Source organism: Dunckerocampus dactyliophorus, chromosome 8 (assembly GCF_027744805.1).
Source record: "Dunckerocampus dactyliophorus isolate RoL2022-P2 chromosome 8, RoL_Ddac_1.1, whole genome shotgun sequence".
NCBI lineage: Eukaryota > Metazoa > Chordata > Actinopteri > Syngnathiformes > Syngnathidae > Dunckerocampus > Dunckerocampus dactyliophorus.
Genome location: NC_072826.1, coordinates 24647484 through 24671842, shown reverse-complemented (window position 1 = coordinate 24671842; position 24359 = coordinate 24647484). Strand labels below are relative to the sequence as shown.

Here is a 24359-nt window from a genome sequence, read left to right as displayed (position 1 = left end):
GAGTTTCGCCCTGAATTCCTCAAGGCTTTGGATGTTGCGGGACTGTCTTGGCTGACACGTCTCTTCAACATTGCGTGGAAGTCGGGAACAGTACCTCTGGATTGGCAGACTGGGGTGGTGGTCCCCCTTTTCAAGAAGGGTGACCGGAGGGTGTGTTCCAACTATAGGGGGATCACACTCCTCAGCCTCCCTGGGAAAGTCTATTCCAGGGTGCTGGAGAGAAGGGTACGACCGTTAATCGAACCTCGGCTACAGGAGGTGCAATGTGGTTTTCGTCCTGGTCGCGGAACACTGGACCAGCTCTACACCCTTGCAAGGGTCCTGGAGGGTACTTGGGAGTTTGCCCAACCGGTCTACATGTGCTTTGTGGACCTGGAAAAGGCATTCGACCGTGTCCCTCGCGGTGTCCTGTGGGGGGTGCTCCGGGAGTATGGGATTGGTGGCGCGCTACTACGTGCCATTCAGTCCTTGTACAACCGGAGCAGGAGCCTGGTTCGCATTGCCAGTAGTAAGTCAAGCCTGTTTCCGGTGAACGTTGGCCTCCGCCAAGGCTGCCCTTTGTCACCGATTCTGTTCATAATTTTCATGGACAGAATTTCTAGGCGCAGCCAAGGTGTCGAGGGAGTCCAGTTCGGGGGCACTAGGATCTCATCTCTGCTATTTGCAGACGATGTGGTCCTGATGGCCTCATCGAGCTGTGACCTGCAGCGTTTACTGGGACGGTTTGCATCTGAGTGTGAAGCTTCTGGGATGAGACTCAGCACCTCCAAATCCGAGGCCATGGTTCTCAGTCGGAAAAGGGTGGATTGCTCCCTCCGGGTTGGGAATGAGGTCCTGCCCCAGGTGGAGGAGTTCTCGGGGTCTTGTTCACGAGTGAGGGAAGGTTGGAGCGTGAGGTCGATAGGCGGATCGGCGCAGCGTCTGCAGTAATGCGGTCGCTGTACCGGACCGTCGTGGTGAAGAGAGAGTTGAGCCGGAAGGCAAAGCTCTCAATTTACCGATCGATCTATGTTCCCACCCTCACCTATGGTCATGAGCTTTGGGTCATGACCGAAAGAACGAGATCGCGGATACAAGCAGCTGAAATGAGTTTTCTTCGTAGGGTAGCGGGACTCACCCTAAGAGACAGGGTGAGGAGCTCGGTTATCCGAGAGGAGCTCAGAGTAGAGCCGCTGCTCCTTCACATCGAGAGGAGCCAGCTGAGGTGGCTCGGGCATCTAGTCCGGATGCCTCCCGGACGCCTCCCTGGTGAGGTGTTTCGGGCATGCCCAGCCGGGAGAAGGCCCCGGGGAAGACCTAGGACACGCTGGAGGGATTATGTCTCACAGCTGGCCTGGGAACGCCTTGGTGTCCTCCCGGTGGAGCTGGAGGAGGTGGTCGGGGACCGGGAAGTCTGGGCTTCCCTACTGAGACTGCTGCCCCTGCGACCCGGACCCGGATAAGCGGAGGAAAATGGAATGGAATGGAATGGAATGGGATGCAGACGAAGCTCTGCCGGAGGTGAGAGCTGAAGACTCAACGAACAGGAGACTCTGCCAAACGTTCCCAGCACACCCTCACTGCACGTTTGGGTCTCCCGGATCTGTCCGGCATCCTCCCCCGCCATCTAATCCAACTCATCACCAGGTGGTGATCAGTTGACAGCTCAGTCCCTCTCTTTACCCGCGTGTCAAGAACATGCAGACACAGGTCTGATGATACGACGACAAAGTCGATCATAGACCTGCGGCCTGGGGTGTCCTGGTGCCATGTGTACTTATGGACATCCTTATGTTCGAACATGGTGTTTGTGATGGACAAACTATGGTTCACACAGAAGTCCAACAACATCACACCGCACGGGTGTGGCCCGTTCCTCCCAATCACGCCCATCCAGGTCACACTGTTATTGCCCACATGGGCGTTGAAGTCTCCCAGCAAAACGACGGAGTCACCAGTTTGGGTGCTCTCCAGCACCCCTCTGATGGACTCTGAATTGCCGTTCGGCGCGTACGCACAAACGACAGTCAGGACCCTTTCCCCAACCCAAAGGTATAGGGAAATGACCCTCTCGTTAACCGGGGATGAGTCCAACACAGAGGCACCGAGCCGGGGGACTATTAATAAGCCCAGACCAGCTCGCCGCCTCTGCCCTGCAGCAACTCCAGAGTAGAACAAGGTCCAGCCCCTCTCGAGGAGTTTGGATCCAGAACCAAAACTTTGGGTCGAGGTGAGTCCGACTATATCTAGCCAGAATGTCTCAACCTCTCTCACAAGTTCGGGCTCCTTCCCCGCCAGAGAAGGGACATTCCATGTCCAAAGAACAATACACCGGACCCTTATGCTTGCCCCCGCAGGTGGTGGGTCTACGGGGGGAGATCCCATGTGGCTTGTTTGGGCGGAGCCCGGCCGGGCCCCACAGGTGAGAGTCCGACCACCAGGCGTTCGCCTGCCAGCCCCTCCCCCAGGCCTGGCTCCAGGGTGAGGCCCCGGTATCCCACGTCCAGGCGAGGTGCGGTCTCTCCTCGTGTGTTTGCTCATAAAGGTCTTCTGAATCACTCTTGGTCTGGCCCGTCACCCAGGACCTGTTTGCCTTGGGAGACCCTACCAGGGGTATATAGCCCCAGACAACATAGCTCCTAGGATCACTCGGGCACCCAAACCCCTCCACCACAGTAAGGTGGTGATTCACGGAGGGGTGGACTCTATATCCTATATCCTTGACTGAGGATATAGTCGGGCGGTGGAAGGAATACTTTGAGGCCCTTCTCAATCCCACTGACATACCTTCCATAGAGGAAGCAGAGGCTGAGGACACAAACACGGACAGTTCCATCACCGTGGCTGAGGTATCTGGGGTAGTCAAAACTCCCCAGATACGAGTTTCGCCCTGAATTCCTCAAGGCTCTGGATGTTGAGGGACTGTCTTGGCTGACACGTCTCTTCAACATTGCGTGGAAGTCGGGAACAGTTCCTCTGGATTGGCAGACTGGGGTGGTGGTCCCCCTTATCAAGAATGGTGACCGGAGGGTAAGTTCCAACTATAGGGGGATCACACTCCTCAGCCTCCCTGGGAAAGTCTATTCCAGGGTGCTGGAGAGAAGGGTACGACCGTTAATCGAACTTCGGCTACAGGAGGTGCAATGTGGTTTTCGTCCTGGTCGCGGAACACTGGACCAGCTCTAGACCCTTGCAAGGGTACTGGAGGGTACTTGGGAGTTTGCCCAACCGGTCTACATGTGCTTTGTGAACTTGGAAAAGGCATTCGACCATGTCCCTCGCGGTGTCCTGTGGGGGGTGCTCCAGGAGTATGGGATTAGTGGCGCACTACTACGTGCCATTCAGTCCTTGTACAACCGGAGCAGGAGCCTGGTTCGCATTGCCAGCAGTAAGTCAAGCCTGTTTCCGGTGAATGTTGGCCTCCGCCAAGGCTGCCCTTTGTCACCGATTCTGTTCATAATTTTCATGGACAGAATTTCTAGGCGCAGCCAAGGTGTCGAGGGAGTCCAGTTCGGGGGTCTTAGGAGCTCATCTCTGCTATTTGCGGACGATGTGGTCCTGATGACCTCATTGGGCTGTGACCTGCAGCGTTTACTGGGACGGTTTGCATCTGAGTGTGAAGCTTCTGGGATGAGACTCAGCACCTCCAAATCCGAGGCCATGGTTCTCAGTCGGAAAAGGAAGGATTGCTCCCTCCGGGTTGGGAATGAGGTCCTGCCCCAGGTGGAGGAGTTCAAGTACCTCGGGGTCTTGTTCACGAGTGAGGGAAGGTTGGAGCGTGAGGTCGATAGGCGGATCGGCGCAGCGTCTGCAGTAATGCGGTCGCTGTACCGGACCGTCGTGGTGAAGAGAGAGTTGAGTCGGAAGGCAAAGCTCTCAATTTACCGTTCGATCTATGTTCCCACCCTCACCTATGGTCACGAGCTTTGGGTCGTGACCGAAAGAACGAGATCGCGGATACAAGTGGCTGAAATGAGTTTTCTTCGTAGGGTGGTGGGACTCACCCTAAGAGATAGGGTGAGGAGCTCGGTCATCCGGGAGGAGCTCAGAGTAGAGCCGCTGCTCCTTCACATCGAGAGGAGCCAGCTGAGGTGGCTCGGGCATCTAGTTCGGATGCCTGCCGGACGCCTCCCTAGTGGGGTGTTTCGGGAATGCCCAGCCGGGAGAAGGCCCCGGGGCAGACCTAGGACACGCTGTAGGGATTATGTCTCACAGCTGGCCTGGGAACGCCTTGGTGTCCTCCCGGTGGAGCTGGAGGAGGTGGTCGGGGACCGGGAAGTCTGTGCTTCCCTACTAAAACTGCTGCACCCGCGACCCGGACCCGGATAAGCGGAGGAAAATGGATGGATGGATGGATTCATAGTCATAGTCTTCATATTCATAGCCTTTGCCGCCGTCTTTGCCGCTAATAAAAAAAAACAACCACAAGCCCAGTGACCCACAGGCGGCACTTTGGACACCCCTGTGTTAGATTTAACAGAGGTGTACAGCACCAGTCAAAGGTTTGGAGACAACTTCTCCTTCAGTGGCATTAGAAAGTGTTTCCAGACTGTTTTCCAGCAATGTATTTTTTTAATATTAATAAAGATAAGTTTGCGCCCCAAAGCCCCCCTCAAAACACCTCGCCACAGCCCCCCAGGAGGACCAACCCCATTATTTGAGAAGCACTGATTTAAATGAATGAATTAATTTTAATCATTATGTCATTTTTATTCAAGCATTAGATGGAGAAATCCCAAGAACAATACTCTGCCCATCATTACAAAAACAAAACTGTAGACAGGAAGTTGCACACAGTGTAACAAACAAAGGCACTCTCATAATCAAATAAAATAACCTCCATCTTTGGCAGAGGTACTGACTCAAGAGGAGGACGCAACTGTGACAGGAAGCATGGGCTGGCAACATTCAAATCCATGTTATGAAACTGAAAGCACTTATAGCCACACAACACAAAACTGATGTTTTGCACAAATAATATATTGTGAAGGAAAATCTGAAAATAAAAACCCTGCTGCTCAAGGGGGTTCTTCACACCACTCTATCAGTACCCCCACACTTACATACCTCATTGGGAGAGGGATGGATGTCTTACAAAAGAGGGTGAGTGAGAGGCGCTTGAGCTCCTGGTCTCCTGTTTCCTGGCGGTTCCTGTGGAAACCATCAAACCATAGAGACGGCAGCTGCCCCCGTGGCCTGGCCTTATTTAACATGAGTGAGTCAGAGCTCAGGGCTCACGGCCGCCTTGGTGACATAATACTGTTCTCATTCCATATGCTTACCACTGACCCAACATGCATTCACTCTACCTACACAACTCCTTTTAGTATAAAGTACATCCAAGTGTGATTGCTGGAACATATGGTGTGAAAACCATGCAAGTGGGAGAGAGAGAGAGTGTGTGTGTGTGTGTGTGTGTGAGAGAGAGACTGACATCAATTAGGGAGGTGGTGACAGGAAGCACTCGTGAGTCAGCCTTCTCTAGAATCACAGATAACTCTATTTGTGTAGACATGTTTACTCCGAAACACACACACACACACATACTCACACACACACGAGAACAAATCAAACATCCCAAGAGTCAACCAAATAATGTGACATGGATTAGGAGGAGTCTTCATGATGAAGCACAGCACTCAGGTTTAGTTAGGGGTCATGAGCAGGGCGGTATCCTTGTAAGGTGGGGGTGTCCAAACTTGCGGAGTTTGCGGAGCTGGGGCCACTTTGACACATATTGTACAGTAAAGATACTAAAAGAAATGTAATGTACACTGCTCAAAAAAATAAAGGGAACACCAAAATAACACATCCTAGATCTGAATTAATGAAATATTCTTATGAAATAGTTTTGTCTTTACATAGTTGAATGTGCTGGCACAAAATCACACAAAAATTATCAAAGGAAATCAAATTTATTAACCCAAAGAGGTCTGGGTTTGGAGTCACGCTCAAAATTGAAGCGGAAAAACACACCACCTGTTGTCCAGTCCATTTGTTCAACAGATTGTGAAAATGATTGTCAATCTGTGTTGCTTCCTAAGTGGACAGTTTGAATAATGGAGAAGCACTTTTGACTGAGTGTGAATTGAGTGTTGATTCCAAAATTGTGTGTACATTTTCCGGTTAGTGTGATATTAATATACTGTGTGAGTCTAATGTTGTTCTTAATATATTTTTATCACAAAACGTCCTGGTTAGCATCCCATTAGCTTGCTGATACATGGAAACACGAAGAGGAAGTCAGCTCTATTGCCCGTCTATGATGTCATCAGCGGCTGACTCTGTAGTTCTTTGCTAGCTAGATACACTTCAATGTCTCCAAAACACATTTTTATAGTTTTAGAATTATAGATTTACATGCAGAAAGCAATTCAAAATAATGAATGAAAGGGATAAATAAATATTTAAGGTTACTATTACCTTCATGGAAGACATGATTGTTGCCAAAGACGTGGTGTGGCAGCGAGATCAACACGGACACCACCTTCCTAGTGTTTCTCACATCAAGTCTCTGCTTTTCTTTTGATCACAGCTTCAAAGTAACCCAAAATGGAGCCCAAGAAAGTTGCAAGTAGCAGCCTTTTGATCAAGAAAGAGGGAAACACTATTGAATTCAAAAAGTAACTAATAGCAAAACAGGAAGGTGGTGTCCATATTGATCTCGCTGCCACATCGTGTCTTCGGAAACAATCACTTCAATTAAGGTTTCGGTAGGTTTTTGTGTTACTTGTGGCGTAACTGTGTTAGCTAGCAAAGAACTACGGAGTCACCCGCTGATGACATCATAGACGGTCGACAACGCCGACTTCCCTTCCTCTTTCCATGCACTAACAAGGATGTTTTGTAATAAAGATACATGAAGAACACAGCTGGACTCGTGCAGTGTATAACACGGAAAGACGCGTGCCATAAATACGGTAAAATGTGCGCAAATCGAGGCAAAATTTTGCAGTAAATATTTTACATTAACAGAAAAAGCACGCTAACTGGGGTGTACGCTAACCAACGTTCCACTCAAAATAATAATCAGGACTCGAAATAAGACTGGAAATAATCTACAAAGTCAGGAAAATAGCCGTAATAAAGCAATATAGAAGGGATGGGACAATGCAAATGTTCAGTGCAGCACCTAGTGTGAGTCCACCCCAATGCATGAAGGCCAACCCCACTTCCTGGAGTTTGTATCCATATATGGTGTCTGCCAGTACGGGTTTGTTCAGATGCCCAATAAGGACGCCCTTTGTGCACATGCACTGACGTTGGTCTCCATCCTCCAGGCCTGGAGCGGGACAAGTTTGACAACAAGACGGTGACGTTTGAGGAGCACATTAAAGAGGAGCACAACATGTGGCACTACCTGTTCTTCATCGTCTTGGTGAAAGTGAAAGATTCCACCGAGTACACCGGCCCAGAGAGCTACGTGGCCGAGATGATCAAGGTAAACACGGATCAGCAAGACACTCCCACTAAACACACTGTAACAATGCAGGACAAGCTGTGTTGAACGCCCGTGTTGTGTCGATGCTACATTCTGCATGCATTTCATGAGCAGCAATGCACTTGTCAACATCCAATGCATGTAAATTGGTTCAAAGCATCCAATGCATGTGGGCTGGTTCAAGGACACATTGTGTGTTTGTGCTGTGTCAGGCAAACACGCACACTGCAAGAATGTTACTCATCTGACAGACATGCGTGATTGTCGTTAATGACGCCAACAAGGAAGTAAATAAAGCAAACGTTATGTAACTAAAATAAATCTGAGGCTGTTGGTGATGCAGAGCATCCCTGCAAGCCTGGAAACTACAACCGCAATCATATACACATGATTATCAATTATTTAAATCACCTTTGATTGGACTTGCTTTGCATATTTGTACTCACAGGAGCACAACTTAGATTGGTTTCCAAGGATGCGCGCCATGTCTCTGGTGAGCAGCGATGCGGAGGGTGAGCAGAACGAAATCAGGAGCCTGCAGGAGAAGTTGGAGTCCACCATGAGGCTGGTGGCCAACCTGTCTGGACAACTGACCGAGCTCAAGGAGCAGGTAGGAAGAAATGAAACACGTGACCAACACTGAAACACCCCACAACCATTCATGAATAAATCTTATCAACAGATTAAAATGAAATGAAGACACTAGTTGCTAAAAAATGTGTTTAAATTATTAACAGAAGATGCAAATTCTTAGTCAACATTTGGCAAGTAAAACACAAACCTGTGCTGTGGTTCATCACTGGTTGACATCCTCTGGACGACCCATGAATTAATATCAGCGTTATGATGCATGGAACCTACCAATCAGCTGCTTGGAATGACTGACAGGAAGATCAGCTAGAAGCACTAAGTGAGATGTCAGCCATGATGGGAGAGAGCAAGCTGAGGACCAGGGCACAGTTTTTTTTTCCTGCAGTGTTGTTTCATGTCCATGCAAGGCTCTGCCATACATTTAACTTTTACTTACCAAATGGTAGTCATGAAATAAGTTCAAAAGTCAGAAATGAAGACGAAGAAGCACTATAGTAATGCTCATCAAAGATCTTCTATATGACAGGAACACTGCTGTTTTTAAGGACAATAGTGCAAAAGCGATACTCAAAAATCAGCTATATGAGTAGAATATGTGGCTGTTTTTGCGACTCAAAGATCCTCTAATGATGGGAACACTGCTGTGTTTAAGAACCTGATGTAAATACACAAGTCAAAGATCATCAATATGACAGGAACACTGCTGTTTTTAGGACCTATTGCGAAACTAGTCAAAGATCCTGTATATTGAGTGATCTCCTGTTTTTACGAACCTACTGCAAAAATACTAGTCAAAGATCCTCTATATGACAGGAGCACTGTGCTGTTTTTAAGAACCTGCTCTAGAAACACTAAAAGATCCTCTATATAACATGTGCGCTCTGCTGTTTTTAAGAACAGTGCAAAAATACTAGTCAAAGATCCTCTATATGACTGCTGTTTTTAGAAGTCCACTGAAGCTTTTAGGAAGATGTGTCAGATGTGACGTGAACTGTCTGATGTAGTTTCAGGAGCGTATTTGGCCCACGGGCCACCAGTTGAATGAATCCGCTATTGTGTTTTTTCATTCTGACACAGCAGGATTTAAAGAGAAACCTGCATGCCGTAAAGAGCACACGTGCAAGTCATGAAAGCATTCTTTGGATTTTCTTGTTCAGATGACAGAGCAAAGGAAGCAGAAGCAGAGGATTGGTCTTCTTGGTCATCCCCCCCACATGAACATCAACCCCCAGCAGCCTGCCTGAGTGTCTCCTCAAGGTTTAGCATTAAAATGTGTCAATGTCCAGCGTGGGTTCAGATGAAGGAGGATGAGTAACGTTTCACTATGTCAAGCGCACGTTAGCCACGTTACTCATTGTCTGCAGGGTGTGTGTGGGTGTGTGCGTGTGTGTGCTGGTGTGTGTGTGCGTGCGTGTGTGTGTGTGTAGCGTCCACCAAGTGCCTCAGGACCTGGGACGTCAGCCATGTTGGCTTTAGGAGACAAAAAACACTGGTTCCAGCCTTTTGGCGTTGTGCCACGCTGATCACATGCCAAAGTTCAGCTTTTGTGAGGCCTGGTATCCGTGTTGCACCGGTACACTCAGGTCACACTTTGATGTACATGTTCAATTTCATGTGCACACATCTTTTCTTTCCAATATCTGCATAGGGGAAGCTATACACAGTAACTAAATACTTAAAGGGGACCTATTATGCTTTTCCTCTTTTCTGACCTGTAAATGTTGCTACAATGTTGAATTCTCGTGGTAAACAATGCCAACGCATCAGATAATGAGGTTTGTGCATTTGGAAGTGACACCTGAAAGCAGTTCTGGACGACTCTGCACGCTGTTTTACAGAGTTTTTTTTTAACACCGAGTTCCATTGACGTCAGTGCAACTCAGGCTTCCTTATAGGAGCATGTCCAGGCAAACACTGTAGGCCTGCCTTCAGCCCACTCAGCTTTGCTCTGCTCTGTTCACGGTGTCAGCACGTATGGCTCCCAAGAAATGTTTGTTCAGGTGTGCCCAAAGAGGCAAGCATCACACAGAAGTGGTTGGAGTTGCCCAGCCAGCAAGAGAAAAATATGCTTTTGTGTCAACGGCACTTCACACTGGACTGCTTTGTGAACATGGGTCAATATGAAGCTGGACTGTCTGCCAAACTGTTGCTGAAGTCCGACGCCTTTCCAACATGACTTGGTCGTGTTGAAGAGTCAGAAGAGCAAGCTGTAATTAACAATTTATCAGTGTCCAAACTGTGTTTATTTTGTGTAAGTAATCGGACAAAAGGGTTTCGACAGCTGTCCAGAAGTCCCCGGGAGCGCTTGGGAGTGTGACCAATCACAGCGGAGTGGGCTCAGCGGGAGGCTTACCTGGAGGAGGGCCAGTGGAGTAAATTACACAGACCGTTTGGGCGAAAGGCAGGAAGAGGTGAAGAGTCTAGAAGATCTAGAAAGCTTTCTGTGCGGGTTATCGTATGTAGCTGCTCTATAGGAGTCCACAACTCAATACAAAGGGCCGAAAATGAGTATAATAGGTCCCGTTTAAGTGTTGTTGAAGGACTCTTTCCAGGACACTGGAATAATATTTGATTAGAACACAGCTAAAGGAGGGAGTAAGTCATGTGACTGCCTCACTGTGTCATGCATTCTTTAACGATATGAGCAATAACCCAACCCAGCCTCCCCTCCCCCCCAAAAAATGGTAGCAATGTTTAGTTTGAATTATTACTCTTATTTTTGCACATATTTAACCCCTTTTAATTCATTTATTCCTGAATCACTGATCGTTTTTTGTAGCACAGCTATGTTTTTTATAGATGCACAAAAGAATGAATGTGTGGGAAAAACTTGGTGTGCTGTTTCACCAAACAGACTTTTTTTTCTATCGTGACTGATTTGAGTCTGGATTGTACATTCTTTGTTTATTTGAATAAAGTAAAGCGATCTATGTGTTCGAGTGGATTGACAGAAAACGTGACACAAATAAGTCACCGTTCATATTTATAGTTGTAAGCAAATTTTAGTGTACTTTATCATTTTTATAGTCAGCTTGAACAGAACGCAGACTAAAATCATCTCAAGCATTTATTTTTATTTATTATTAAGGACGTTTAATATCCCAGATTGGCCCACATTAAAACATTTATTTACATGACGAACATTACTTCTAGGGATGAGCGAGTACACCGCTATCTGTATCTGTATCTGTTCACCCATCTAACTTATCTGTATCTGTATCTGAACTCAGGGTGGGTGTGGCATAAACCGGAAATGGGTGGGGCTTAAATCTGTACATTATTTGAAGTCTGAAATTGACATGGATTGATCAGAAGCTGCTGTATTTATTGTTTGTTATTCAGCTATATGTGTACTGTTTGTGTGTAAGTGATCTGGAAGTCTTTATTATTTAACTATTTTTTTAATGATGCGTGATGTTGTTGTGTGTAAGTGATCTGGAAGACTTTATTATTTAACTATTTTTTTAATGATGCGTGATGTTGGTGATTCATGCAAACATCCAGTGATGGCAAACAGGGAAGTAATCCGTCAGCCTTATTCACTATAGTTTTCTCAAAAGCGCCGCGTTCAGTACTACGAGCAAAGTTTTCCAACTGACTCTATTTCACCAGCCAAATTAGAAGCAAGCAAAAAAACAAACACGACAGCCATTCACAGTTCTGTCTTGTCAAATGCGCCGCGTGCATAATGCAACAAGTTTACCAAGTAACTTTAAATACGAGGCAGTGACCAACACGACACAACTCTGTCTTGTCAAATGCACCGCGTACACCTCTCTCTGGCTGTAGGGAGTCTGTCTTAGTCGCAGTCGCTGTGTGCCAATTACAGAGTGTGAAGAATGAATACATGAGTAGTTACCCAATGAGGATTTTCCTTCATCACGATTACGAATATGGTCTAGTGCAGGGGTCACCAACGTTTGTTCTTGCGAGAGCTACTTTTAGAAAATGAAAATGGCCACAAGCTACTCATTTTTGTAGAAATGATTTTCATACCTGATTTCAACCCAAACAAAGCAAATATGCTTGTTTTACCAAAACATTCACAAAATGCTGGTATCCACAACTCACATTTTATGTTTCAGAATACATTTCTTTCTAGTGTTCTCACATTATTAACTGAAAACCTGAATGAAAAGCAGGCCCGCGGGCGCCTCGTGCGGTCGTGGGGGGCTACCTGGTGCCCGTGGGCACCACGTTGGTGACCCCTGGACTCTAGTGGTTAGCATGTTTACACACAGTCACAGTCACACAGAGATCGGGAAGACTTGGCTTCGAATCTCCGTTGGGCATTTCTGTGAGGAGTTTGCATGTTCTCCCCGTGCGTGCGTGGGTTTTCTCCGGGTACTCCGGTTTCCTCCCACATTCCAAAAACATGCATTTTAGGTTAACTGGCGACTCTAAATTGTCCATAGGTATGAATGTGAGTGTGAATGGTTGTTTGTCTATACAACCATTGTTTTGTTGTATATGTGAAATATAAATTAATTTGTAAATGTTGTATATTTGTTATATTTAAATAATACAAATATTTACATGTTTGGGATGGACTGAAGAAGCTCTGTACCAATCTCAAAGTTTTGAACTATTTTGGCACTTTTCCTGCCCACAGATCTCAACTATAATTACAGTTCTGTTTACTGACATCGCTAGCTTGTATACCTTCTAGTATGGGGAACTAACTCGTAAAAAAAAAAAAAAAAAGAGTTACGTTGAGTGCTGGCAAATTGCTAACAACACAAGCTAATTCTTGCTAACGTCTGATCTTCAAAGGTGTTGATTACCAATGTTACTAATGCCCAGAAAAAGGCCTTCTGCTTCTGTTTCTGGTCCCGCAACTACAGAGGAGAACATGTGAGGAAGCCAGGAACTAGGTACACCACAGGAGATCATTCTAATGTTGAATGATATAAGGAAGGCGCTAAACAGCAAAATATATAAACAGCATGAAGACATGAAATCCCTAATAAAACACAAAGAGGATTTGAACAATGAAAATGCATCACTTTGAAAACAAATGCATGGGCTGGAAGGAAAAGTGGAAGCTTAAAAGAAACAAAATGATGAAAAGGATCACATTATATCGCAAATGACGTGCAGAGTGGATGATTTGGAGCCATCAATGCACATGAACAATGTAATTGTGACTGGGCTTCACATTACACGCAGGTCTATCGGACGAGGACAAGACGTTGCTCCAACAGAGTAACAGGTGACCAACTTACTGCTGTCAAGCGGGTGGATGTGGATGTCAACAACATGGATACATGCATCCCAATGTTTGGCAGGAATAGCAACACCTGAGAAACAACAGAGAAAATAAGGTAGCATTGCTGAGGCAGAGAAGTAAGCTGAAAGAAACAAACGTCTATATCAATGGGCATCTGACAAAACGCAATGCTGACATCGCCAAGAAGGCAGACGATTTACAAAAGCAGAGGAAAATTCAAGGCGCTTGGAACACCAACTGCAAAATCTACATCAAGTTAAATGGAAAACCGGAGGAAGCCAAAGTCCTTGTTGTCAAAGACACCAAAGAACTGGACAAATATTACTACAAGGAAATTAAAGACATAACAAAGTCACAAACAAGTCACAAAGACTTGATGCAGCTTTGAAGTCAACATCCTCAATGCTTCATTTAATGTTTTACTAATTAAAATGTATTCCTATTTAGTAACAATTTATTCCCAATTTATCATTTTTCAAATTTTATTTATTCCCTTGATACTGCACAAGGTTTATAGTGTCGTTATTTTAACTCCTATTTGCTGCTTGATTTTTTTAACACCATCCTTTCATGCAGGAAGTGGAAAAAATATGTAAATGACAAATGTCGGAAAGTGAAATATTGTGTCAACAAGTAAAAGTTAGGGTGTGAATGAATTATCAGGAATAGACATGGGGAAGGAGACTGATAAGCTCTGCTTCTTCCTACTCTTTTTCAGACATGTTGAATTGTGCAAGTGTAACCATGTGATGTTCCGTCATGTAGCTTGTTATGCATGTCTGAGACATACCATACCATACCATACCATACCATACCATACCATACCATACCATACCATACCTTTTTTGATCTGATATGTTTTTATAGCAGTTTTTGGCAGTAGACTTTTTTTTGTCCTCTAGTGACCTCAGAGAGTTCAAGACTGTTAACAACTGCGCTTCTGAAAGTATTTCAACCAATAGAAAAGCCCCCACCCCATTAAAAAAAAATACTAACATAATAATCCAAATATTTTTTGTACTTATATCAAGTTCTTAAATTAATCAGACCTTGCATTACAGTACAGCAAAGATGCGTCTACATCATCCACACCCCAGTAACGACTTACGATCATATATTAACTTGCGTTCACCGCACTGCAAGTTTTAAGGCCGGATTTTAAGAAAGTTGTCGAAAGCCGCCGTACATTACGTTCATATATGCCAGAGGAGTCCGGCAGCCCTTTGTGGCCCTTGGTTGTTTTTTTTTAATTGGCCCTCGGCACATTTTTAAAAATACAATTAAGCAAGAAAACTAACACAACAATAAAAATAAAAAAAACAACCAAAAAAAACTAAAAAAATAAAAAAGAGCAGTAGATTTTACGAAATATGAAAATAAAGTCATAATATTAAGATAGGAGTTGTTTTACGAACATGAAGTCATAATGCCAATGAGAAAATAATTTCATTTTTGAAGCATATTAAACACATTTTAAAATTTTAAGTCCCAATGCACTGGTGCACAACGGCACTGCTCTTTCTAACAGGTTGCCTTTTTGGCGTGCACACACAAAAAAAACTTACTGGAGTGTCAAGTGCTTGTTTTATAATAGAATTTATACGTTTTATCCATGTGTATGTGTGCACACGCATGGTCATGATAGCCACCTGCTTTCTCAGAGTGTGTGCGTGTGTGTGGTGGATGTGCCCAGCCGGGCAGGCTCAGCAGGCTTCCTGCGTGTGTGCGCGCGCGGGCCATGAGGAGACCAACGTGACAGCCAGCACGCACCGCCGCATGACAACAAACATCCACGCACGGGTGCACGTGCCTGCACGAGGACGTTGGATTTTTTTCATTTAACGACGATGATCAGCTTGCTAACATTTATTACTATATAAATTACAAAAAAAGATTAAAAGAAAACACAAAAATAGATTTTTTTATTTATTTTTATTTTTGCAATACAACTTGTTGTTTAATTGTCTATGTGTGGATAAAAGCGTAGTTGTTTAACTGTCTGTGTGGATAAAAGAGTGTAAGACTGTGTACTGTGTTCGCCTTCAAGCACGTTTCCTGCGCGGTGGCTCTCCCTTGTTTCCACACACTTCAGCATGGTGGTACACGGGATCAGCAGCACCCCGCCCATTGTCTCTGACGTCACCAACTCCCGCCCACTCAGGAGCCTTGTTCGGGGTGAGTGGGCGGGACTTCGCTCGGAGAAGACAGCGCCGCTCGACACGTGAGCCTCATGTGACAGAGCTGGGTCAGGCTGAGCGGACAGACTGCAGAGACTTTAGTCCTCCGGTGGATCCCTCTGCTCCCGAATCACCGCTAAAGCTGGGGGAAATCATGTCCCACTGAATGAGAACGCTTGACTGTTTTTTTTTGTTTAGGGACAAACTTGCCGCGTAACTTTTGTCGGATTTGGGTTTCCCCCTCAACTACATTTAACGCGTAAAGAAAATGGAGCGAATTCCGAGTGCGCAACCTCCTCCGATGTCCACACATCAAGGTGATCTCACAGACATGCACGGGTAAGTTACCCACCAAAGGAAACAAAAAACATGCATTTTTCTCTTTCTAATTCTCTTATTCCTGCAGCATGGACTTCCCCATGTATGCCTACAAACCCAGGCGGGGAATGAAACGAGGCGAGGAGAGCAAGGTGTGTACTCTTTTTATTTTAACGACGGACATTATTCATTTAAAGCGGAAGCCGGTCTGGCGTTTGACCTATTTCCCGCTGTGACATAACATTCCTGCCGTTCCCGCAGGAGACGTACAAGCTGCCCCACAGACTCATCGAGAAGAAAAGACGTGACCGGATAAACGAGTGCATCGCTCAGTTAAAGGATCTGCTACCGGAACATCTCAAACTTACTGTAAGTTTTTTATGGTTCTTTAATGCGTCCACTTGTAGGATTCACTGTTATAGCGCGCCACCTGGTGGACCGACGCTAATATTACAGTGGTGGGTCGTATCTTCAAAGCTGAACTGCACATCCTGTCCCATGCAAACTCCACTCCACCAGACTGTTAGCTAACACGAAACAACTTTTTTGATACAAGCGTGTGTTGTCTCCTGCAGACGTTGGGCCATCTGGAGAAGGCTGTGGTTTTGGAGCTCACACTCAAGCATGTGAAGACGCTCAGTACTCTACTGGAGCAACAGCAGCAGAAGATCCTCGCCCTGCAGAGCGGCATGCATATTGGTGAGCAGAGTATGTTGACCGCTTGGGTGATGAAGGATGCTGGAATCTTAGCTCGAGTCCGGTAGACACTCGGGTCATCAGAAATCAAGATGACAGCATAAAAATGTGTATTTAAAATGTTACATACGACGACATGGCCCTTTTTTAGGGAACCATGTTTGGTTCCTCATGTGTAAATCAATGCCGCAGAACTCACTGTAAAGCAGAAGAACCAGGGGTTAGTGGTAAAGGTTAGGGTTAGGGCACGGGGTAGGGTTAAGGGTTAGATGGACTACATCTTTTCGGTTTACTTACAGAAAAAAACGTTCATACAGTATTAGTGGCACATTGCAGCAGTACAGTGTACTCGAACACGTGGACCTTTAGTCACAGGGTGAATTTCTATCCACTCACCCCTGCTCATGTAAAGTAGGCATTAGTCATTGAAAGAACTAACAAACATGGCTTCTTGCTGTGTTCATAGAGCAACCTCTGGTTAGCCAGGAGAAGTCCGAGGAGATGTTCCGCTCCGGCTTCCACATGTGCGCTAAGGAGGTTGTCCAGTATTTGGCCAGTCGCGAGAGTGACGTCGACTTCACGCCGTCTCACGTCATCAACCACCTTCATACGTTGGCCGCTGATGTGCTCCAACAAAGTCCAAAGCGACCCCGTTCCCCCATCAGCCCTCCGCCAGAAGAAATCCCCACTTACAGCCAGCACCAACCCCACAAGGAAGCGCCCGCCAGCTTGCCACCGAAACCCAGCGAGGGTTACGGGAGGGTGCCTGTCATCCAGCGGGCGCATGCTCCTGCTAGTAGCGAGCAAAGCGGCAGCGACACGGATACAGACAGCGGCTACGGTGGCGAGCTAGAGAAGAATGAGTGCAGCGCCCCTCAGAGGCACCCCGACTACTACAGCCACGAGGGCAAGCTGATAAAGCGGAGCATGGCGGAGAGGCAGAGCTCCAGCGTCAAGCGGGAAGACGACGAACCGAGGCACAAACGAGCCCGGGCGGAGTCATCCGAGGATGAGCTGCTCTCAGGTGCCGAATCCTCAGCCTCCTCCTCCAGTGGCTACGGGAGCTACATGAGCGTCTCACCCAACCATCCACCTCCACCCCCGCACCCCCTCTGCATGCCCTTCTACCTCATTCCGCCCTCTGCCGCCGCCTACCTACCGATGCTGGAGAAATGCTGGTACCCGGGAACCATGCCCATGCTGTACGCCGGCATGGGGGGCTCTGCCACCGCCGTCCCCAGCGAGAGGCCGCCTCCGCTGGTCATGTCTCCCAGAGGAGGCTCTCCGGCTCCCGCGGTATCCCAGACGTCCATGGACTCCCCAGCCCTCCTACAGGCGTTGAAGCAAGTGCCGCCTCTCAACCTGGAAACCAAAGACTGAAATGAGAATATGACTGAGAACGTCCTGCAGACCATCAAGTCATTTTGCTACTATGCTCCTCGTCCTGGAATGTAGATCGTGTCAAACAAGACAAGGGAGAGAGGGGTGGAGGAAGCGAAGCGTCCAAATGGTTGAATGTTTCGTGCAAATGGACTTGTCCTGCGCGCGCACGCACGCACGCACACACACACACACACACACACACACACACACACACACACACACATGGTTGAATGTAAAGAAAGGCGTCTCAGATGCTGCTGTTGAGAAAAAACCACACTGACGCATTTCACTTGTAGCTTTTGTGATAAAGACATGCCATTTTTTGTACTAGAAAACATCGCACCAAATGTTAGGAATAAGAATTCACCCAAAGTTTGTTGCCTATCGTTGGTTCACACCACCATCATGATGACGATAATCACTTACAATGTCTCACACTTTATGACCATACCGAATGAGAAGTCAGCCATTCACGAGGTGAGACGGATTCTGATGTAATTACTGTGGATAGACTTCTTGTACATTTCTATTTTTGATACCTTGTCCACGCACTCGTCTGCAGAGCTGGGGGTAGAGAGGGAGTGTGAGAGAGAATGTGTGTGCGTGTACATACTGTAGCACTGTGCTGGACCTGGTCTGCATACTCAACATCTGTTTCCGCTCAAGTCAAACCTGGCGTTTGTTCTTGCTGTTGCCTTTTTACTTGTGAAAAACTCTCAGATGTTCTCCGTTAACGCGCATGAATCCCAGAGCGCCACGAGTCAAAGGGGGGAAGAGAAGTGAATGTAAAAGTTTTACCACAAAGGACTAGTTTTCTATAGAGAGAGGTACTTGAGATTTTATATTTTGGGACCTACAGGAAAGATGATTGCTGTTTGTACATATTTTGTCTATAAATGTTGATATACATTATGTAAGTATTAAAGTATTTTTTCCTGTGGAACATATATTTGTGTTCTAAGAGGCACGGTGATGCAACTCGTGTGTCGATGGTGCGGCGGCGCCAGCACGTTCACGTTATGTAATGCCGACACAGCCTGGATCTCCCGATGAAGCGTCTGTGCCCACGAATAGAAGTGCAAGTGCTTGTAAACACGTCATCACCTGCCGCAAAGGCCTTATATCTTCATTTCATGCGAAATTGAAGCAGCATACTCACACCAACAATTTAATCCGCTGCCCTATTTGAATACTCGCCACTTACCAGCACTCAGTAACGTTTGTCAGGTGACTTGTACCCTACATGTCACCATTCTGTCCTCCTGTCAAGGGACGTCAGTTTTTTTTTCAAGATTTAATTGCGGTTGGAAGTACAATCTCTGGTGGAGGGATGGTGCACGCTGGGCAGGGCAGCGATTCGATTCCCAGGCAGAGTTGCGTCAGAAAGGGCATCCAGTATTAAAAAGTAAGCAAAATCCATGCAATTCATTCGCTGTAGTGCCTCTTGACAGGTAAAAATTGAAAGTGAAAACAAAAAAATGTATAATAAGTAGAAGTCAAAGCATGTCAGTGTTATCTTTAGACATCACATAAATGGGAATTAAATGTAGTTTACCAACTTGCTTCATTTGTTTGATCACTGGGAGTGTACCACCCTCTGCTGGGGAGAGTAAGCACCTACAACAAAATACCCCAAATGGATTCACCCATAAGAAGCCAGACACTTTAAATGTCATAAAATGTGTCCTGTACATCTTTGTGACGCCTGGGAAGCATTTTAAAGTAGTTGTCAATGTGACAGTCTGGTGAAATTGCTGCTGTCACATGGGCTCGATTGCGCCAGGAAGGGCATTCGGTGTTAAAAAAAAAAATAATGCATTAATGCATTTGATTTGCTGCGGCGACCCTTATGACGAAAATGTTGAAAGTGAAAACAAAAAAATGCGCTATGAAGTGAAAGGCGAAGCATAGCAATGTTTGCTATCTTTTGATTATTAACTATCTTTAGAAGCTACTAAGTGAACGGTTTATTTTTTCATTGTTTCATCACTGAGACTGTAGCACCCACTGCTGGAGAGAATAAGCACTCACTTCCATCCATCCATTTTCTATAGCGCTTCTCCTCATTAGGGTCGCGGGGGCATGCTGGAGCCTGTCCCAGCTGACTTCGGGCGACCGGCGGGGTACACCCTGGACTGCTTGCCAGCCAATCGCAGGGCACATATAGACAAACAACCATTCACACTCACACACTCACTCATACCTATGGACAATTTAGAGTCACCAATTAACCTAACATGCATGTTTTTGGAATGTGGGAGGAAACCGGAGTACCCGGAGAAAACCAACGCATGGACGGGGAGAACATGCAAACTCTTCTCAGAAATGCCCAAGGGAGAATCGAACCCAGGTCTTCCCGATCTCCACACTTTCACTGTGTCGGCCAACATGTAACCACTTAGACCACCGTGCGGCCCGCTACTTGGCATCATCGGGGCTGCAAAACGGAAAGCCATTAAGTCCACCATGGAGGCAGCAGAGAGAGCCTCCAGGTGGCTGTGGATCAGGAGGAGTGATCTGTGGGCCCATGCTACTGGGACACAAGCCAGGGAATGATCAACCCTAGGCTGGGTCACCTGAGTGAGGGCATATGATGTTGAAAGACCCGAAACACCTGATGAACTCAGGAACATCACTAATGATGTGTCCCAGTGCATCTCATGATGTATCTTTCATTTATTAATGTATCGTATACATAACCGGAAATGACGTTTACGTTTGCAGCACATTGCGTGAATTATTAGGGCCCTGTCACACCTTGACGATTTAGGCAGCGCATGCCTGACATGATCATTTTGATGGCATACGTTGAACTGCCGAGGTTTTTTTTAAATTTTGGGCGTATACAGTACATAGTGTATTCATAACAAGTTCGACGTATACATGCCGTATTAGTAACTTATATAACGTTTCTATAACTTATAGACAACTTATACCAACGAATGCATAGCGTGTTGCCGGCGTTCAAAACTTATGCCCAACACCAGTCTAACTTATGCAAACCGCACGGCAGCTTATGGCCGACGATCACGTGCCGTAGCCTATAAAAAGGCTGCCACTTGATGACTCACCTCACTAGACATCGCAGTGTCAACATCACCATCATGCTGAAGAAAATTTTGAAGACCGCTGCCAAGAAGTATCAGGGCAGAGGGATCCATCACCACCCACAGCCTTCCCCTCCCACTCTCACTCTGATGGAGTTGACGCAGGTTCATTCCCAGTGTCACAGTGCCCTCTACTGGTCAAGCATGTAGCATTATAAATATCCTTCAAGGCATCACATAATGTACTTTATCTGTATTTACCTCCATCTCCTCTGAGCCAACTCTAACCAAGAAGAGAGCCAAGAAGTCACAGTTTTGTCTCAAGGTATGTTGACGTATTACGACTTGTGCGTAACTTACAAATAACGTGTGTGAACGGGCATCAACGATCGCATAACTTATTGCCCACGTATGCGGGACATATGAATCATACGTTGACATATGTCGAAAAGTTTTGGGCGTGCACAAAATTTTTGGACGACTTGGATGTACTACGACGTATGCCGGCGTGCTTCAGCGTGCTCTTAACTTATACAAAACTTACCCATAACTTATTGGACGTACGCCAGCGTATTGGCCAAATTTTTCATACGTTGCCATACACTGGCTAAATCGTCAAGGTGTGACAGGGCCTTTACATAGCTCAGTCTTGGTGAATGAAGACGATACAAACATCCGCATGCTAAAGAAGTCTTTTATTCAGAGTGACTAATAAAATAACCCCCCAATAAATTACATATATTAAGTATGTTTATTGAATATATGATATATGTTTATTGAATAGTTTATGTTCATACATTTAAACAATAACTATCAGAGCACGTGACGTCGTGAAAATTTGCACTCATTTCCTCCTTTTGGAAATTTTTACGACGGCACTCACTTCCTCCTTTCGCACGTGCTGTGATAGTTATTGTTTAAATGTATGACTAGTTATGTTCATACATGTTCATATGTTCAAGTTCTTTAGGACTTTCACCAGCCTTAACTTGAGAAGGCCGAGAAGATTGCAGAGGACGCTTTATCAACTCAACTCCAGTAGATTTTCTTGAGTTTATTTTGCATCTCAACTATTTACAAGAGCACAGGTTAGGTTGATAACCTTAGAATCAGAGAGGAATAACATCATTACAATAGAATCAGTTTGTAACTTAGGAACAACAACAGCCGTCACATACCAGTGGTCTCTCCGGTCTTCTCTTGTTATAATCATTTGAATAGTTGTGACAAAGATACTCGAATTTCAAAAGATACTTTAAGAGTCTTTGTTCTTCTTTTCCATTTGTTTACTCTGTACAACCCCTAAGTAATGTGTAATAATGTGTCATAGGTCTGTCACATAAGTATTGAAATTCATCACAATTGCCACATAAGTTCTAAACGATCAGCATCATAGTTGTCATAAGCATTGCCATGTTCTTTGATAGATACACGTACAGTCATGTGACACTTATTTTAACAATATTCTCAAATAAGCCAAATTTGACAGAACACCTCCCACTTGACCTCCTGGTTCTTGAACTCAAGGAGGTCACATCAGCTTCCGTTATACTTGCTCCTCCACCGGTATCAAGATGACGAGGCGTCTTACATCTCTGTGAGGGATTGTGGTTGGAAGTTGACTCTTAGGCTGACCAGGTTTCCTTTGGGATGAAGTGAACTTTATGGTTGTTGCTGGGTAACTTGGGGAAACCTTGACCTCGACGTCCCTCACGATACCTTTGCCATCGGCATTGGTTCTGACGACTCGAGCTAGTTTAAATTGGCCCCTGAGTGCATTTTGATCTGCGATCCAAACGATATCTCCAACTGAGACGTTCCGTTCCTTTGTGTGCCATTTGCTCCTCACAAAAAGGTTCGGACCAGCGAGTTGGCACCACTTTTTCCAAAACTTGTTGACCTCTGCTTGGATGAAGCTGAATCTTTTGTATGGGTACCCCTCGAACAGGAAGTTACCAGGATCTCCCCGTGGACTTGCTCGGCCTAGCAGAAGAGAGTTGGGACTTATGTACTCTACGCAGTCCTCGCGGCTCTGTATTCTCGCGTCGATGGGTCTTTCATTTGCAAGATTGGCTGCCATAAAGAGAAATGTCTGGAATTCCCCCCATGTCAGAACTCCATCACCTCCAAGATTAATAAGTGCCCGTTTGACTATTTTCACGGCCGCCTCCGCTGCTCCATTCCTGTAGGGTGAATTTGCCGGTTGAATTTTCCAGGACCATTCTGTTCCACTTTTCGCTGCTTCTTCTTCAATGTTGGACGATTCGAGGGTGGCCCGAAATTTATAAAGTTCTTCAAGAACAGGTTTTGTACCCACAAAATTTGATCCAGGGTCCGACCATAGTTTTTGTGGGTGTCCTCTAAGTGTTGTAAATCGGTGGTAGGTTAACAGGAAAGCTTCGGATGACTGGTTGGTTACAATATCAGCGTGGATAGCTCTTGAGGCCATACAGCAGAATACGATTCCCCACACCTTGAGTTTGACTCTCCTTTTTAGCTCATCCCTTATTTCGTAAGGCCCAAACAGGTCAGCAGATGAAAATTGGAAGGGAGAAGCTGGATTAGAGCGTTCTGGAGGGAGATCACCCATGATTTGTTTGCACAATCTTGCTCTCTGTTTCCTGCAGGAAATGCAGTTATCTATCATTTTCTTTGCAAGTCTTTGGCCTTTTATGATCCACGCCTTTTTCCTCATCCTGAGGAGGGTTCCAGCAATCTCTTCGTGGTTTACATTGTGGGCTTCACGAGCAATCAGTGTTGAGATCCAACTCTGATATGGCAGGATTGGAACAGTGGCTTTGTCTTTGTTAAATGCTTGAGTTCTGCCTCCACACATCAAGAGGCCAGTGCTTTTGTCCTTGAAAACTACTAGTCTATGGAGTGTGGTGGTTGGAACATTTTCGCCATCTTGAGCCGACAGGAAGAGGTCTCTCGGTGCATCTTCCCGTTCCTTTACTGTCGTTACGATCTTACTGGCTTTTCCCTACTGGTATGAACATAACTAGTCATACATTTAAACAATAACTATCACAGCACGTGCGAAAGGAGGAAGTGAGTGCCGTCGTAAAAATTTCCAAAAGGAGGAAGTGAGTGCAAATTTTTACGACGTCACATGCTCTGATAGTTATTGTTTAAATGTATGAACATAACTATTCAATAAACATATATCATATATTCAATAAACATACTTAATATATGTAATTTATTGGGGGGTTATTTTATTAGTCACTCTGAATAAAAGACTTCTTTAGCATGCGGATGTTTGTATCGTCTTCATTCACCAAGACTGAGCTATGTAAAGGCCCTGTCACACCTTGACAATTTAGCCAGTGTACGGCAACGTATGAAAAATTTGGCCAATACGCTGGCGTACATCCAATAAGTTATGGGTAAGTTTTGTATAAGTTAAGAGCACGCTGAAGCACGCCGGCATACGTCGTAGTACATCCAAGTCGTCCAAAAATTTTGTGCACGCCCAAAACTTTTCGACGTATGTC

At 45.7% G+C, this 24359-nt stretch overlaps 2 protein-coding genes across 4 annotated transcripts in view; both read left to right on the top strand.

Moving 5' to 3' along the window:
* Nucleotides 1-15288, top strand: part of LOC129186071 (inositol 1,4,5-trisphosphate receptor type 1-like) — a 143074-nt gene extending 127786 nt beyond the window's left edge. The window contains exons 59-61 of one of the 3 annotated variants that reach the window (XM_054783906.1): nucleotides 7260-7420; nucleotides 7869-8030; nucleotides 9169-15288. In XM_054783906.1, the coding sequence (XP_054639881.1) occupies nucleotides 7260-7420; nucleotides 7869-8030; nucleotides 9169-9255 (410 nt within the window). In that variant the 3' untranslated portion in view covers nucleotides 9256-15288. The remainder of the gene's footprint in view (nucleotides 1-7259; nucleotides 7421-7868; nucleotides 8031-9168) is intronic. The other 2 variants (XM_054783907.1, XM_054783908.1) reach the window with 2 other exon arrangements.
* Nucleotides 15289-15482: 194 nt separating this feature from the next.
* Nucleotides 15483-18758, top strand: LOC129186074 (class E basic helix-loop-helix protein 40-like). The gene is made up of 5 exons (XM_054783913.1): nucleotides 15483-15757; nucleotides 15825-15888; nucleotides 15998-16105; nucleotides 16312-16435; nucleotides 16899-18758. The coding sequence occupies exons 1-5, from the start codon at nucleotides 15687-15689 to the stop codon at nucleotides 17810-17812; spliced, it is 1281 nt and encodes a 426-aa protein (XP_054639888.1). The 5' UTR covers nucleotides 15483-15686; the 3' UTR covers nucleotides 17813-18758.
* Nucleotides 18759-24359: the final 5601 nt, after the last annotated feature.